General features: G+C 40.9%; 1 protein-coding gene and 1 pseudogene across 1 annotated transcript in view; one reads left to right on the top strand and one right to left on the bottom strand.

Annotated features, from left to right (window-relative positions):
- The window catches only part of cfap221 (cilia and flagella associated protein 221), a 27,856-nt gene extending 13,539 nt beyond the window's left edge, over positions 1-14,317 (bottom strand). The window contains exons 1-26 of the mRNA XM_088291096.1: positions 14,072-14,317; positions 13,929-13,976; positions 13,705-13,818; positions 13,420-13,563; positions 13,195-13,295; positions 12,852-12,938; positions 12,689-12,784; positions 12,500-12,600; positions 12,299-12,402; positions 11,784-11,943; positions 11,360-11,468; positions 11,032-11,161; positions 10,853-10,940; positions 10,482-10,569; positions 10,286-10,375; positions 9,701-9,796; positions 9,162-9,249; positions 8,924-9,015; positions 6,724-6,801; positions 6,485-6,592; positions 6,277-6,396; positions 6,082-6,167; positions 5,923-5,995; positions 5,735-5,832; positions 4,530-4,622; positions 4,278-4,363 (exon numbers count right to left, since the gene is read on the bottom strand). Of these exons, the coding sequence (XP_088147222.1) occupies positions 4,303-4,363; positions 4,530-4,622; positions 5,735-5,832; positions 5,923-5,995; positions 6,082-6,167; positions 6,277-6,396; positions 6,485-6,592; positions 6,724-6,801; positions 8,924-9,015; positions 9,162-9,249; positions 9,701-9,796; positions 10,286-10,375; positions 10,482-10,569; positions 10,853-10,940; positions 11,032-11,161; positions 11,360-11,468; positions 11,784-11,943; positions 12,299-12,402; positions 12,500-12,600; positions 12,689-12,784; positions 12,852-12,938; positions 13,195-13,295; positions 13,420-13,510 (2,238 nt within the window). The 5' untranslated portion in view covers positions 13,511-13,563; positions 13,705-13,818; positions 13,929-13,976; positions 14,072-14,317 and the 3' untranslated portion in view covers positions 4,278-4,302. The remainder of the gene's footprint in view (positions 1-4,277; positions 4,364-4,529; positions 4,623-5,734; positions 5,833-5,922; positions 5,996-6,081; positions 6,168-6,276; positions 6,397-6,484; positions 6,593-6,723; positions 6,802-8,923; positions 9,016-9,161; positions 9,250-9,700; positions 9,797-10,285; positions 10,376-10,481; positions 10,570-10,852; positions 10,941-11,031; positions 11,162-11,359; positions 11,469-11,783; positions 11,944-12,298; positions 12,403-12,499; positions 12,601-12,688; positions 12,785-12,851; positions 12,939-13,194; positions 13,296-13,419; positions 13,564-13,704; positions 13,819-13,928; positions 13,977-14,071) is intronic.
- LOC148340709 (vasoactive intestinal polypeptide receptor 2-like) lies at positions 14,164-17,897 on the top strand (annotated as a pseudogene).

Here is a 17,897-nt window from a genome sequence, read left to right as displayed (position 1 = left end):
ACCAGCAGCTGAGAGTCTTTGGCTTTTGCTCTTGTCTGTGATGCTTTGATTGGGCGAAGAACCAATTAGGACATTGCATTGCACCTTGGATGGCGTCTACACTCATCTTCCACTCCAGAAGCAGGATGAGGAAATAAAGTCCTCTTCTACTCCATTTCTGCCTGACGGTCATGAAGCCCTCAATGAATTTATATACATCTGTTCTGGACATCGAGTTTGAAGCTAACTTGGGCCAATTTTAGGAAGCCATTTGTCTAAAGTGGATGACACACCATCTATTAACGTGAGAGTGGTTCTTAACTGGTGGCTTTGGACACGTACACGTACCGTACTGATGTCTCCAACATCAAACGGCTCTTTTATGTCGCCGCAAGGATGGTGAAGAGGATTCCGGGTGCACCATGTGAGACTCAGGTGAACTTATGAGGGGTAAGGCAGTGCTGCAAAATGGTGGTCTGGCTTTGGGCAGAATGTGTACATTTTCACAAAGGTCGATGTCTTTTGTCGCCAGCGGTTTAGACATTTATAGCTGTGTGTGAGAAGTTACTTTGAAGGCTCAGTAAATTCATGCTGTACGCCGACTACTTTATACGACAGCAAAGTGCCATGTCTTCGGTGTTGTCCCATAAAAAAATATATGATAAAATGTTGACAAAAATGGGAGGACATGTACTCAGTTTGTGATGTGCTGTTTTCAAAGGCTATTTTCTTAAAACATATTTTCTATATACAGTAAAACGTTCATTTCCTCATGACATCACACGCTCTTCTGGCTGGCAAAAGCCAAAGATTTCTGAATGCAAATCAAGTGAACAAACTTTTCTGGCAATTGACCAAGGCAGACAAATCAGAGGTACCAAGGGCCGGTCCTTGAGAGACCACATCCACCCTGTTTTAGATGTCTCACTCTGCCAACACACCTGGTTAAGGTTTTTCTGAGCAAACTGATGCTTGTTTTGAACCTTGGCTAACATTGCACGGAAAACATGTTTGTCGAGGGAGGATGGGGATGAATAAGAAAACCAATAAATTTTTGTTGTCCAATAAAAGCCTTGCTTAACGTCTCTAGGATTAACCTGCAAAAATTCCAATATTAATGTAAACTATACAACTCAATTGAAACAAAAAACAGTGGTTCCACATGTGTGCGAGCTCGCTTATAACTGGGGGTTCAGAATTAATCAATCACATTCAAAATCATGATCAATTTGGTGTTTGCGCACACATTTCAATCATTGTTTCTAATTCCCTCTTTAATGAGCAGAATTAGAATAGTCATGATGTTGAATTTTGGTTTCATCAGACCATAACACATTTTTGCACGTGCTTGGGAGATTTTCTTAATTTCGGTCCAACCCTAATCGTGGAATACGACCAATCTTTCTGGAGTTAGTCATTCTTTGTTTGATGCGCTCATGGAAAGTTCAAGAAAAATCTCTGGAATACTGCTGTCACAGTTCAAGTATTTTTTTTGGGTGGAGGGGCAAAGCCGCTGGTTGCCTTTGTTGTTCTGAGTAGGCGTAAAAAAGCAGCAGCGGTTACCGCTTCATCCTTGTCATGTTGTTACAAGCTACATGGAGAAGCAACATGAACAACGCCATCCGTATAATGCTGACACTTGAACTCAATTTACTGAAGAAATGTAGTTGTAGAAAAGTGGCACAGCTTGAACCAATCTGTCGCCTTTCCGTCAAGGACAACATGGGGTCCACGTTTTTGACATGACACAAAACAGAAACGAAAAAAACGAAACCAAACGATAGGAAAATGATTTTTTGGAGTTACAAGTTTGTTCTCCCTGTCTCCTCAGACAGTCCAAAAATGTATACCTCAGGTTCATTGAAGACTCTTAATTTTACATAGGCACGAATGGTTGTCTGTCACAGTGTCAGTTCGTTGATTGACAGGTCATCAATTCATGGTTAGCGCCATGTCTCAGCTGGGAGAGACTCCAGCTTCCCAGCGGCACTGAACAGAATTAAGTGGCATAGAAAATGGATGCAAGAGCTTGGAAGGATTACAGTATTATTTAGGATAAGCCACAATTGGTGTACCTGTATTTGCAATCAGGATGGTGGCAGATTGGAGCAACACATGCTGTGGTGTTTACTGACTTACTGGATAAAATGCACATTCTACTGTTGAGGGTGACAGCAAAAAGAGTCATAAAATATTGACTATTACTCAAGGCTTGCAACTGTGTGAATTAATTATACCGACCGACTATTATTGTCTCTCTTTTTCTATTACGGCACAATTGAATGACTAGAGTAAGTGTTGCTGTGGTTTTCTTGAAATATGCAGCTACTCTTGCTTGCCTTGGAACGCGTATGTCAGGTTGCAGACAAGTAAAGGTATGACTGCATTATTGTTCATAAAATCGTAGGTTTCTCAAGGTAGTTTTATTTTATAGCTGCCACTGACATCTGAGTGAAGTGAATCTTTGCCAAAGGGTTTAGAATGTGGATCTAAGTAAATGCCAAAACAATTTCTACCAACGCTTATTGTTCATTGGGGTCTCTAACTGAGTTGGAGTTCCCTCTAGAGGCGAGAACAGGTACTTAAAGGATAATGCCCCCCAATCCGTGAGTCTTTAAATGAACAGAGACATATTTAAACGTTATACCCTAGACAAAAATTATATATATATTTTATTGCTGTAAACGTGTGCAAAAAGTGTGTGTGTGGGGCGCGGGGGGTGTTAGTCACAGTCTTGTGAAGATCACTGGGTCCCACTTTTTCCTCATCTCTTTGAACCCAGACTAGATGCTTCTTCTGGTGCCTGCCACAGAGCAACCCAGCTTTAGTAATCAATCTTTAGCATATATCATTTATTTATCATTATCATTTATTTGTCATCCTATTTTTTGCAGTCACATTTTTTTACAATAACATATTTCTCTGCAACGACGACGAAAACTACCACATGAATAAAAGTAGCATTACGTAGTCTGTTTCAGATGTCCGGAAGAATTAGGAGGATTTCAAAGGCTTTAAATTCATTTGCGTTGTCAATGTTTGGTTTATCAAAGAGATAAAAATGTGCCTACGGGCCATTCCTGGAAGTCACGGTAAAATGAATGCCTGCACATTAATGTCCTATTTATAGCACTGTACAGGAAGTACTCCCGTTGTGTAAATAAGCATTTAATCGTCTAAAAACTCTGGGTCGAATCCACAAAGAATTAACATCTGTTGCTGATAGCACCTTTAATTGCACTTCATTTGCACCCACAGTTTGCTTAACGTCCTATTCACAAAGCATATTGCACTAATGACATACCAGCGCAAACACGCCCACAAAGTTTGACAGCTGAGGGCAGTTTGCATCCGTTTCCCAGATGATTGCACACATGGCAAAGTATAAATGCTGGCTTTGCGCCAAGAACACCATGGCAGAACAATGGCAGTTAGGAAGAGTCCCTTTCACAAATCACAACCCAAAACACATCTGTGTAAAACAGCCATCTATCATTTTGCTCCGTTCCTTTCTGTTGTTTAATTTTCATTTGTTTCTTCGATTCCACTTTTTCATTGGTGTTTTATTGAATGTAACAGGTATGGTGTCCTTGAGCGCCAAGAAAGGCGCCTTTAAATAAAATGTATTATTCTTCTTATTATAATAGATGAAATTATCAGAATGTGAGTTTGGGAACCTGACAGAGGAACTGCATATGTGACTGTCATAAAAAAATTACCAATCGTCACTAAAATTCACATTGACATCTTTACTAATGGCCACGCAGATTTCTGAAAATATTAAAACGATTTCCTCAATATTTGGGCATTTATGGACATAAGCATTTTCCTTAAAGCAATATTAAGCGCCTATGGAGAGGAAGGATGTCATTTTGGACGATACATCTTGCACATGTCGGAGCGTTGCCTCACATTGCTGAGATGTCGCAGGTTGTAATGACTCCCCTCAAAAATAGGATTCCATAGAACAGCCCCAATTTTACACCAGCTTTTGCATGTGACTATTAGCGCTGATGTTATTGAATTAGCTGGTGTTTATCAATGAGGCTCATTTGCATGAGTTAAGCAGTAACCTAAATTGAATACACGCAAATCCCACTGACACGCCGACGCATTCTGCTTGACATCTCAGTCAGGGAGGCATTTCATCATCTACACGTGCTTTGTGAATTAGACGCTATCTGTCTAATCCATTTTTGTAGGTTAGCGCCACGGATAAGCCACGGAATGCTTTAGTGAATTTGGCCCTCTGTGTCTCAGAGGCTTGGACATACATTAAATCATGTTAGCAGACTCACCAGCTGCTCCACCTGTGGAAGGTTGTCACTGTATCCCAGAAAGGAAAACTCTCCTTATCATCTCCGGTGTTAACGTCACTTCGCACCTGCATGCAGCCAAATATAAAGTTGGGGTCAGCATATGGGCCGCGGCGAGCAGACATTTTTACATTGAGATAAAAAAGCGGAGACACATTTAACAAAGAAATAAATAAAATAAGGATTGAGGTCAATAAGACGTCAATCTAGAGGATCAATCACTAGTGTGTTTACCTTTTGTCTGAACATCCAGAGAGATAAGCAGGAGGCTGGGTGAAAGCAGCAGGTGATGTGACAGGAAGGATGTCTTTGTTATAGTCAGCGGAACTGGAGGACATACACAAAAATACACACTGATTGATGCAGCAGAGCTGGACCATACGTGACAGAACAGAGGACAGATATCCATTTGGCTTCACTTAGATGAAAGGACTTCCAACAGCTGCGTTTGAACAGCAAAGATAAAACTACAATCGCCTGAAAGCACTTTGAGGGATGGCTAAACTGAATGAAAGCATTTTACTTTCTGCCTCTTCACAGGCACTTCTACTAGGCAGTAAAGTTCGTTTCAGTTCAGTTAAGTATTTTTTGCATTTGTATCCTGGGAAAACTGGGTACAAAAATTGATCTCTACAACTGTAACATGTTTGGGTCTATAGAGCGTGCTAGGGCACGTCCCACAAATTCTGGTGGTCACCACATTCATTTTCTTGGACAGAAATTTTAATTAAAATATTCCTAGTAAAATATATGCACATCCGCAACCCTAATGAGGATTAGTGGCACTGATCACTGCGTTAACTCAGCAGCTAGCACCCTTATTTCAACCTCTGAAGAGTAAGGTTTTACGAACATACATTTGTGAGATACAAGCTGGCATCCGTTCCACGTCAACGTCCGATCGAGTCAAACTCGTCAGAGTCCACTGCTGGAATTAGCAATTTAATTCAAGTTTTACTTTTAATAGCATGATTGCAATTTTGAAGGGAAATTTCCACATTTTTTAGCTAGCTTCCACTTATGCCGACTTGGTCTTGTGGAGTTTACTCAATCATATTTGAGCGATACAGTGGAACCGCAATTTAACAAACCCAGAACCAATGAACTCCGGATTTAACAGCCAGTTCACTCAAAGTTCCCATTTGTACAGGAGATATCACAGTTGTTTTTCAAACCTTTTTCATCTCTGATTGCTGATCGACCCCAAAAACCTAATTGTGTAAAAAAAACTATCAAAACTACATGAGTCACTTGTGGGGCAAACAGGGAAGTAAACTTTTTTTTTCCTTAAACGTATGTCTATTGACCTCCATTGATTTTGGATTTTTCATAAAATGTTTGTTAATTTTGAGACATTATGGTAATCCAATGATGTTATGTCTTGTTAATTTAAGCAGCCACTGTTATTATCAAGTCTCAATTGAGGCTCTGTGACCTACCCATGCAGGATGTTGCTGGATAGAGTAGCCTGTCTGGACACACATGTTGAAGTGACTAAATCAAAATTGTCCCATGTCTTCAACCCGGTGATCGCTCCCTATTGCAAAGAAAGGAAGCTTAGCAGTGATGCATTCGTGGTGGTTTCACTTCAAGATTAAGACAACAAACTTTGAAGCAATTTACCTACCTTTGGGTCCAGAGTCTGCATGTGTAAGGTTTGCGCCTCCATCCCACTAGAGTGGCCTTGAGGGAGCGAATAGCTACACGTAGAGTACAAAGGTTACACTGCACAGCAACATAATAAATAAGCAGGTCTATGTAATGGCACTGAGGAGGAAACATTTACCGAGGCAAAGGGCAGAGGTGAAAGTCCACATCACTTTCGAGGTATTTCGGGGATGGCTTGTAAGCCTGGAGGCCAGGAGCTGGGTTCTACAGCATACAACCAAAAGTATGGAAAATTATACCAAGACTTTTGGACGCATCAACACTGCTCATAACCATCCATCACCGATTAGCAAACGGACAAAAAGACACTTACGAAGATTCTGAGTGGGTGTGCATGGATGGTTCGAAGAAGAGCGGTCGGGAACGTGAAGTTCAGATCACTGGCATCTTGCTCGTCCTCATCCCCTGGTGTGGGCGACTGGGAACCAGCCTCCTGGGGGAGGAAAAGATGAAGAAACAATACATAGTACATACAATAATCACGGATGTCACTGGCTGGTCATTATGTGTTGTATCATTACCGGATCTCCAGTGCGAAGTGGTCGGGCTAAGGCAGTGGGAATGAAGGCATTAAAGGCTTCCCAGGCTGACACAGGTTGGTAGCCCATCAGCTTGTAGTACTGAGGAACCTACAGTATATAACAGAAAATAATCATATAAATCGGAGTAACAAATACATATTGCAAGAGTTCAGGGAGAACGCACAATGTGTTGCTATGGAGACGTGAGTGATGCTTAATTGAGCAGTAACTGCACCTACTTGGAGCTTGAAGGTAGGAACATGTGTTGTCACCCTCACGTTAACAGCATCCACAGGCAAAGCCGAAAAGTCAAGAGCCTACAAATAGAAAGCAGACACTATTTGCAAAATTGAAGCAAAGCACTTTCCTCTCTTTGCAGGGCATTGTCGTCATCTGTAGGTCATCTGTAGATGTTCTGTGACTGTATTGTTGCAACTTCTATAGCTTCCTTGTCATCGTCATCGTCTGATGGTCCATTTTTCACTAACAAGCTCAATTTATGATTTTTTTTTCTTTTCTTTTCAAAATCAATCACAAGCCACGACCAAAATGAAAATGAGGTTTGTGATCAGATAGCCTTAGCATAGCATTTGAATACAAACGTAAAAGTAAAGGTGAGCTGCATATGCAGTTTCGAGCAGGAAAACCCTATATTGTTGATTTGGAGAAATTGATATCTTGAATGTTATAATCTAGCTATAGCTACTCTATAAATCTTTCAGCCCAACAGAAAATATGACCAACTCAAACAGGTTAAGGGGTCAAAAGAGAAATATCAGCAGGGGCTTTTACAACCAACATGCAAAATAACACACGCACTGATGATGAAGAACTCAACAGTTTTACTCTACAATCATAAAATAATGTTTAAAAAAAGATTGTTAGGTGTCTCAAATTGTGGGGTGGCAGGTTTGGTCACAAGCAAGTTGGTGGATGAGCACATTCTCGTGTGGCCTGCCTATGTTGGTAGGAGTGCCTACAATCTACCCAATAGCTAGAAAGTTAATGACGTGTTTCTCTTGGTACTTTAAAGGAGCTTACCCTCACATTTTTCACTTTTTGTGAACACAGCATGAAAAACAAGGCACTGTGACTGCGTCCTCACAAGTAGCAAGCCTCATGAATCATCTGATAAGCTCAAGCAAGGAAATGGGACAGTTTACAATCCCAAGCCAAATACTGGCCGGAGCTTTAACAAATTTGGTCATGTTTACACCACCATTTCAAGGCAACATGAGTCAGGGAATCATTACATACATGATGTTGTATCACAATCTCATCTTCAGATAAGCTTGAAAAAGCACAATGAAAAAAGGTGTCATTGCTTAGTGATTCAAGTCCTAAAATGCTAGATCAGAAGGCTCTGCGTGCCTACAAGTCAGAGCGACTATCACCAAAGCATCTGAGTTCATCTGTGGGTCCCTCTCCGACAAGACAGGTGTGTGAAGTACACGCATAGGTGACGATACGCGAGGGCCAATGGTGGTCGCTCTCCGGCCTCCCCGTGGCCACCCATACAGCTGATTCCACAGTCACATTACACTGAGGCACTTTGATGCTCCGCCACCATGCCTTTCCAGCAGATTGATTTGTCCAAAAAACTTGTAAAAATTTTCACAATACTGAGCTGCACACGACTGTAGGTCAAAAATAGGTCAAATCAATAAATCGACGTCTTTTATGAATTTCATGAGTCATATTTTCAGAAATAACTGCTATAGATTATGCAATTATGGGGGAAAAGAAAGACTTCCTCATTATGGGAAGAAGTCAGTGAGTGTCAGAAACAAAGCGTCTCAACATTCACCCAACACTGCAGTAGATAAGTGTACACCTGCACAATATACTGAGGAACCCCCCTGGGAGGCGGCGTGGCTCACCGCGTCATCAGTAGGTAGACGTGACATCAGTGAGAATTTCAATTAAGTGGAAACAATAGGTGGAAAAGCACTCTCCAATACAAGTGAAAGACCATTTAGCCCCACCCCTCCAAATAAAATCTGACTTTGCGCACAAAACTGGAATAGAACAAAGGAGCACACAATGACTTCTGTGAATCTTGATGAATCCTAATTTGTCTCAGCAGCAGGTTTGACACCTTTGTTGATACCCCATGTTGTGTATGTTTTGTCAGACTCAGTGGGATCCTCACAAAGAAATATGTAAATGCAAAAATGCTTTATTTTGTTGTGTTGTGAAGATGCACCAAGATAAATTGTTTTGGCCCCTCCATTTTGTGGAAATTCTTAAGTGTAGTCCATATTGATAGAATAAACATGCAAAATACCTCTCTTTTATGATTTTATGTAAAAGCAGATTTCACGTAATACCACATTCTACTTTGGAAAAAAGTCCATTGATTATTCAAGTACTGCATCGCTAACGACATGGCCATTGAGTGTATGTTAATTTGCGATTTCGCTACCAGAAAGTACTAACCAGCGGATCAGCTTCATCTGAGAAAAGTGGGAAGGAAGATGGAAAGATTCTTTCTGGGGAGATCTTCATAACACAAGCTTCCTCCTTTTCAACTGAGACAAACAAAAAATGACAGAAGTTAACATCTACGGACACAGACGTCACCTTCGCATCATGAACCAATGCACACAGTGCCTTAAATGCAGTTTTTGGGGCATGGACATTCGTTTCGAGGGAGCGTTCAAGGGTGATAAAAGACCTGTATTTGCAGAGAGCAAGCCTGCCGCAGCGTCTGGTAGATTCCTCCACAAGGCCAAGGTCCGCTTCATGCGACACTGCATAACGACCTGTGAGGGGAGCACAGCGCATGCTTAATCAGGCACAAGTTGATGCGTTGGGGGGCTCCATGACGCATAACTAGTGTTTTAACCTCTTATTTTTCATTGTTCAAAAAGTACAGATTTTATCCAAACTAATTTAAGGGTTGGAGCAGGGGACAAGGGAGACCCCCATATACATTTTGGTGCAAAGGAACAGAGAGACTATCTTAACAAAAACATTTTGAACATCATTATTCATTTCTCAATTAATAATAAGGTGTCTTAAAGATTGTATTATAGGTGGGTGGTGGCCGTCTCTGAAGGTAGGTATGAAAGTTGTTAGGCGCTGAGGTAATTCTGTGCTCAAATGTGTGCCATTGAGATTATTACTACATTGATTGGAATGCTCTGTTGCCAGGAAACATGCACTGCATATAGCATGTGATTGAACTGTGCGTGTGTGTGCGTGAGTATATACCTTGCGTGCTGCCTGCTGGAAGAGTTTTAGGGCCCTCTGTTTAAGAGCCCACTGAAAGCTGGGGTGAAATTGAAAAGATGGGGTTCCCTTGGGTACCTAGAGGATGATCAAAAATGCATGATACTGTCACATGCTTACATGGTGTCAGGACAACGGGCAAGTAAGTTGAGCATATATGCAAAATTACAGACGGATTTGTGACGTGAGGATACCAGCCCATTTCATTTGGAGTGCCGTGCATGATGATGAATCAGAATTAATTCAAAATTATTCATTTTAATTTTATTGACACATTTGTAAAAGTTGTGTGTTTGATGCTTTTTTTGTCCAAAAACTGATCCATCATTATTTGTGTGTACTTGTGGTCTGAGGAGGTTCTAAATTTGTTTTTGCAGAATACGCACAAATTCAAGTCTGAAGATTGAGATGAACACGATTAGTGAATGAGACCAATTAAGGGGATGTAGAAATATTTCCTTAAATGTCAACAAACAGAAATGTGAGAGTAGGTTCCCCGACCAGCTATTATTTTTTTTCATGTGCTTGTTTGTAAAGCATAATATCATTGTAACATGCTGTGCTTACCTGCCCTGCGTCACAAATTAGTCGTATGGAGAAGAGTTTTGGCGGTCCACAGGTAAAGTCTTCCTCTCGCCTTACATCTCCCTTCCTGACCTACATAGGGTGACAACATGAATGTTATGTCTTACACAAGGGCTCCGACGAAATATTGCTCCAATCAAAACTGTTCAGGGATGTTGCAAAAGAATGTTCAAGTTACCTTGTACTGCTGCAATGCAACTAGTCTCTCCTCCAGTACTTGGCTTCTGGTCGACTGGGACACTGGATCTCGACCCAGATGGACTTGTCTAGTGGAGATTTTACATTCATGGCATGAACAAAAGCGTAGGGACAGTAGGCTATTACACTAACAAGAAGTGGAAATGGAACAAAATATGGAGTTGAACCTTTCCTGTAATAAAAATAGCACTTGTTGAAAAGATTTTCTACAAGATATTGAATTCTGTGGCAATTTTCCTCAAAATTCCAATGTCTTTAGTGAAGTGGATAAGGCAGACATAATTTTAAATAAAACAAAAATAACTTAAAACTTAAAAGATAAGTTCAGAAGAGGATTATGACTGAACCTACAATTTCAGGCGGTTGATTTGTTCTTCTTTAACATTTTGTTGAACTCTTTTTAGGAAAAGAGCCTCCTTCTTCTGCCTGTTCAGCAGACCTGACAAGGATTTAAAAAAAAGGTGGCCTTAGACTGACAATGAATCCAACGTCCACACAGCAGCAGCGGTAGTTTAATGACACGCACATACCCTCACTCGGGTGTTCAGCGCCAAGTTTGCTGCTGTCCTTCTGCAACATTTTTGCCACCCCTGCATGGGAGGAAGCATCCACAAGTGGCTTTGGTGCTGGCTTGCTCCCAGTTTGCCCTCCTAACGTACCCTGAGGGATATGTGAAGCAGTAGCAGCGTGAAGTGCAGAGAGATGTGAGAGGTGAAGCAGAGGGAAAATTACATTGCTCCTTCAACATAATAGTGTATCGTAAAATGCATGAATCGGCAGCTCGGATCTAACTTAGTTGAATCACTATGCATAGAAATTCCCCCCATAGAAGAAACTGAGAGACTTCTCATTCATCACCTTGGGTTTGACGACATCTTTGGCAAACTTTTGTTTGACTGGACTTTGCACTTGGATGGCTGGTAAAGATCCTTTACTTTTGGCGAGTGTGCCCTGAAGAGCAAGCTCCCTATTCCAAGCAGGTGAAATAAACATGAAAAATATACAGAAGCAATGCTGTCAAGAAAAAGCTAAACATCTGCTTTTTTTTATGAAGCTATGAAAATGTGGTTCAATTATTTTGGTTGAACATCTTGTAATAATTTCATCAATCATAACAATGAATGATTTAGGTTGATATAACATCAACATTGTTTATGATGGATAGCATCCGCGGTCTCACGGGAACGCACTAAAGCAATGGATGAGAACAGCTGAAGGTCATTTTTTTCCGCCTTGCTAGCGCATTTGTTTAATGCTTGAGTGAATTGCTTTCTGCTAATACCTGACAGCAAGAAGAGGGGCGGAGCTTCCCGTAACAGTGCATAGGTAGGATTTGGTGTTGAATTGTGAGACAAGCAGCCGGACGGTAACCTGGCAAGTCTCATAGCGGCAGGGCCTGAAGGTAATGGTGATTTTTGATTGACCATTGGCTGGGATCACACCTGAAAAACATAATCATGCTCAAAATTGGTGATTATTATGTTGCTGATACCCACAAAATACAATGATTCACAAATTTGCAGGGAGCAATTAGTGACCAATGACTTTTAAAAGCAACAGAAATAACCGCAAGTTATAACATATCTAGTAGAGTTCCAAACTTGAGTGCTGATGCTTCCCAGAACATGGACAAGATTAACGCGTGGAAAGTGCAGCTTCCTCAGCCATGATTTCTTAAATACACAACAGACAACCAAGTATTTTGGAGAAAACACAGCACAGCTGCACTCCAGAAAGGTTGTCTTAACTATGCTGAGCAGAGGAAACCAGCTGATAATGTTGTCAAGTTTTTCCTACCTGTGAGTGGGTGGATGGAAAAGGCCTCATGTGGCTCAATGAGGTGCACTTCAAACTCCAAATCAGCGGGAGATCTGCAGCTCAATGGAATGATGTGGCTAACACTACAGGAAAAGTCACACATTCAAACATTAGATTGCTATTGCTTATATGAAAGAAAAGCCTTTACAAAGATTAATACTCACACACACAAACACACACCTCTGTCCGAGCGGTGCTGCTGGTAAATCAACGCGTGTTGGGATATGCACATGAGCGGTAGCGGGGTAAGCGTGAACTGGAATTAAAAGGTTCTCATCGTCCTTAAAATGGGTGCAGAGCAAAAAGAGACATGGAACAGGCTATAAAAACACGCAGACGAGATCAGGAGAAGCTTGGCTGCATGCTTACCTCACAGTGAACCCGAATACAGTCAGAGACACGGGTCCACTCGTGGGGACAGAATTTGACCTTCACTGTGTAGGCGAGGCCGGGAATGAGACGACACTTGAGGGAAGTAAGATCAGTCAAAATGGACAGAGTTGACCATTAACCTTATCGAGGTCAAGCATACCTTTTTGGCATAGTTTGTTCGGAAATGCTTGCTTTGGGTGGGGATGATGTGAATATTTAGCACTCGAGATGAGATGTTGATTAGTTTCTGAGGAGGAGGGAAGAAAGGGTTTCATTTCAAATTCATCGTGTGCACTCAAGAGAACCATTTAGACACTCTTGATGCTTACATTCACATTCATCAGGCATATATGATGGAAAATCATGTCTTCATTCATTCATCAACCCAAATGAGAAGATTTTATAATGTGAACTAATTTTCTATTTAATGTTTACCTGTGATTAAGGAATTGGTCTAAATTACAACATGACGATCTTTCTGATTAGGGTGATATTTTTCTCACCACGCTCTTCACATAGTCCTTCTCCAGCTTGAAGCCACTGAAATGAAGTTCAGATGGATCCACTTGAATCAGGCCATTGCTCTTCTCTTTTACATAGATTTCTGTATGGGTAAAAAAATATATGATTTTAAAAGACTAACCAAATGGATTCCCTTCATTTAGATAACAGAACATGTATGCATGGTGGAATTAATAAATGCAGCCATTATGTCGCTCAATATGTACTGGACTCCAGTAGATGGTTCGGCACGCTGCTCCTTCCGTCCTCCACCAACTGGGTCAGAGGAAGCGGCGTCAGGGGAGCAGAGACGGCCATCCTCCAGGGAGTCAGTCGCAGCTGTGCAAGACCAACGACAGGCTGCTGGAGAACTGTAAATCAGACAAGCAGTGCACTCCATTTATGAGATGAATGAAACAAGTCATACAAATGTACTGATTAGGGCCACTCCCATGTCTGCAAAGGTTATTATAATTGACAAATGATGGGATTTAAGACATGTGGTCACTTGCCTGGCGTCCTGTGCTCAGTTCCCTCTCAGTGAATGTTTTATATGCGCCCAGTGACTGACTGGCGACCAATCCAGAGTGTCGTCTGCATGGGATAAACTCAAAGTTCCCGTGAACCTGAGTCGTGGAAAAGAAAATGGATTGATGGATGTATTAAAAAATATATGCAAGATAAGTATGCAACACTGGCAGCATTAGCAAGGCTAACAACAATCATTTTGTTTTACCTTCGAGGCGGTTTGACGGGCGCCATTTTAACACAGCTTTAACATCCTCTAACGGAAAAACAAAATTAAAGACAACATTGTGGAGCTCCTACGGAAATACGCAATTTGGTAACTTTATTGATAAAATAAAAACATATTCATACCGAACTTGTTCGCCGTCATCATTTGCTGTCTACGTGAAGCACCACGTTGGTTCTTCATGACGCATTACATTCTAGTAACTCAATATTATACCATGCTTCGCTCACATTGTTTGGTAAATGTTGCGACCACCTACGACGGTGCCATCTTGATTCGACCATTTGTTGACTTCAACGCGGAATATAATCAAAGCCTTTTTTAAATGACAGTTTTTTTAGTTTGGCATTTTTTGTGCACAAGGTACCCGATAAACACTGCCGTTACCAAGGTGACAGTTTTGCTCGAGGGGGTGGGTTTAAAAGCCACATGGACCAATGGCACTCTCGTATGATCTGTTCAACGACGCAATGACGTTCAAAATAAAACCGAGGAAACTTGAATTTCAATTCAAAATAAAGTGATTGACTTTCCTCAGAGAATTTGTGTTGATGCCTACATCGTCCACATTACCATGAAATTTTTCATTGTATAACAAGCACATATAAAAAACTGCAGTAAATTATTTTCAAACCATGTCAGGGTATTATTGAACGATTCCGCATGAGCCGTATTATTCTGAAAGTTGATTTATTTTTTTCTTTTGCACTTCATTAAATTGAATTTGATGTTGTGGGTACACGCAATTCAAATCGAGTCTCGTTTAAAAAACTCCACAATTGAATGGGTTTCACTTGGGTGCGATATATTCCTTGTATATCGTCTTTTAATTGGGAAAATATACCTGTCTGGCACAATCAACAACGCTGGACTCGTTGGTGTGCTACTGATACTACAGGTGAACAAAACTTTGCATATCGGAATTTAAAGCATCGTTATTTATCTATTTAATTTTTATTTTGCAGACAAAATTGTCATTAGCTTGTCATCCGCACGCTCACTTTATGAAAGAAGAAGAAAAGTGCATGGAAACTTTGCAACGATTCAATTCGGGTGAGTCATTACTTTTAACCATTTAAATTAAATGTAAAAACACAAAAACAAAACAAAAATCAAACACTCACAACTCTATAACTCTAAAAATGTGTGCTCAATGGCAACCTAAATGAAATGTTTGCAGTGTTATAATGACATCTAGTGGTCATCACTTGACATAGTTGGGTTAATTTTATTCATGAGCTCTAATGTAGCATTAATAATCGTTTTCACTCTAAAGAAAGAAATATGAGCGTAAACTGCAATGGAATGTGGGATGACCTGAATTGCTGGCCTCCTGCTTCGCTTGGGGAAACCGTCTCCCAACCTTGTCCAGAGGTGTTCAATGCAGAAGGTAAAATACGTCACCCAGGTAAAATTATTGAGGACTATCTAACGGTAGTAAATTATTTTCCAAGAACTTAATGTGCTTAGTTGAGTAAAAAAAAATACCAAGCGTCTGCCGAAATCTAAATTTATTTTGTGCATAAGAGAATTTGTTTTATTAATTCAAACACTGTCCTTGTTATTTTGAAGGTAAAGTGTATCGCAATTGCACTTCCAGTGGTTGGACGGACCTGCTCATTCCACATGAAGATGCATGTGGTTATACTTTCAATGAGACGCTTCTCTTTATTTCTGAGGTTTACATCGTCTCATACACATTCATTATGTGTCATTCATCCCAGCTATTGAATATTGTATAATGGCATTCTGTTTTACTCCAGTCACCCGATTCCCATTTGTATTTCTCCTATGTGAAGATGATGTATACGACCGGATATGCGCTTTCGCTCATATCTCTAACCCTTGCAATCACAATTTTCTGTCTCTTTAGGTGAGAACCATGAACCCGCCTCTCGCAATATTTTAAATAGCACATTAACTGTGCGGTGTCTTTGCTCAGGAAGTTGCACTGTACCAGGAACCACATTCACATCCAGCTGTTCACCTCCTTCATCCTGAAAGCAGTCATTATCTTCCTTCGGGACTCGCTGCTATTTACAAACAAAGAGCTGTACCACTGTGACTATTACCCGGTTATCCGTATTAATTTATCTCTTCAAATTTTAACGCACACAAATTCTATGTACATTTTACAACAAGAGTCTTTGAGCACATTGTAAAAGTTCAGTTAATTTAAATATTCACTCCAAGGATGAACCTACTTTATGTTTTTGTACACACATTTCATACTCAAAGGAGCTCAACGCGACAGAGGATCGAACCCATAACCTCAAGGTTGGGAAACTGCCACTCTACACCTGAATTAACCATGCCACTGCTACGGAATATCATTGGTGTCAGGTGCAAACCTCGGAATTTCACCTCCAAAGCGGTTTTTGGCCTCCTTTTGGAGATACCAGCAATATACTCACCCCCCGTCGCAGAGCCATGGATCAGGCATAGAGCAGCGGTCACCAAAGCTGCAGGTTGTCGGTTTAACCCTCAATCACATTGAGTAAACTTGTATATGAAATGAGCTATGTGAAAAAGTAGAAGCTGACTTCCCCTAAGTGGCTCTTTTTTAATTTAATACACTATTGAAATTTACTCAAATACTCATCATGTAAAGTTTACTTAGAATGTCTGAGTGAAAAGAAATTACTAGATTTTTCTTAAGTAAACATCACTCCCCATTTCTTACAGTGTAATCTTGCAGGGAGATTCACTCTTAGGTCGTTAATTTCTTAGCTTTTAATTGTTCGGAGAACATGCAAACTCCATACAGGAATGCCGAAGAAGGGATCGAACCCGAAGCTCTGAACTGTGAGGCCACCTGCTGACCAATCTTCCACTGTTCCGCCCAAATCTTTTACTTGATATCCTATTTAGAGTGACCAGTAATGGCACTCAAATTAATTAAAAGGATGAGTTGGGATATTCCATTGACAATTAGATACCCCAAAGTTAAGATTTTGCGTACAGACACACATTAGCAGAACATTACGTCAGTGTTGAACTGTAAATTGGAGGCAATTCTGACGGGTGCATTATTTTATGTGGCCACTAGATGTCAGTACAACTGTTGCATAGTACAAGTGAGCAAGGAGACAAAAACCCACTGTTAGTGACCTGATCCAGCTCGTAAAATAAACAAATACAAAACACGTCTTCTGCCCCAGGCCTGTCAGGTGGCGTGTAAAGTTGCTCTGATGTTGTCCAACTACTCCATCCTGGCCAACTACAACTGGTTGCTGCATGGTGGAGGGTCACTTCCTTTTCACTTTGGTGAGCTGCTTCATCTCCTCCCCAAAGAAACACCTCACTCGCTACATCTTGTTCAGCTGGGGTAGGGACGCCTTGCAGAGGAAAATTCAAATTTTTAAAATTTTTCCCCCCCATTATTCATGCTGTGTGTGTGTGCGCGCGCATGTGCGCGTGTGTGTGCGCGTGTGCGTTTGTGTGTGCCATACAGCTTGTCAGTGATTGTAATTTTCTCCTGGGGGTGTGCCAAGTATTTTTATGAGGATGAGGGGTAAAATTATATTTTATTCGATTTTACATATATCTAAATGTGATTCTGAGAGATTGAGCTTGTGTGTAAAGGGATTTCTGATTCTGATTCTGATTCTGTTGGGAAACCAGGAGACATGCATGGATGTGGTGGATTCTTCGAGTGCCAGTTTTGCTGACCAATTTTGTAAGCAATTCGGCCTTTTTTAAAAAGAAAATGTAGATATCAGTACGATAGAATTGAATATGCAACTGTGATGAATGTGTTCCTTTGACTGCAGATGAATCTCCTCTTCTTCTTGGGCATTTTACGTATCCTGGCTAGTCAACTGAGAATGCCAGATGCCCACAGGAATGAATTCCGTCACTATAAGTAGGTGTTTGCCTCATTCCTGACTGTTTGTTTGCATGCCCCATGCACTCAGCAGCCACAAGCTGGCCTGGATCTGCACAATTTAA

This window comes from Idiotropiscis lumnitzeri, chromosome 3 (genome assembly GCF_059441095.1).
Source record: "Idiotropiscis lumnitzeri isolate Australia: NSW breed Sydney's pygmy pipehorse chromosome 3, RoL_Ilum_1.0, whole genome shotgun sequence".
Classification (NCBI taxonomy): Eukaryota; Metazoa; Chordata; class Actinopteri; order Syngnathiformes; family Syngnathidae; genus Idiotropiscis; species Idiotropiscis lumnitzeri.
The sequence above is the reverse complement of the archived record's forward strand: the minus strand, read 5'-3'. Positions and strand labels throughout refer to the sequence as shown.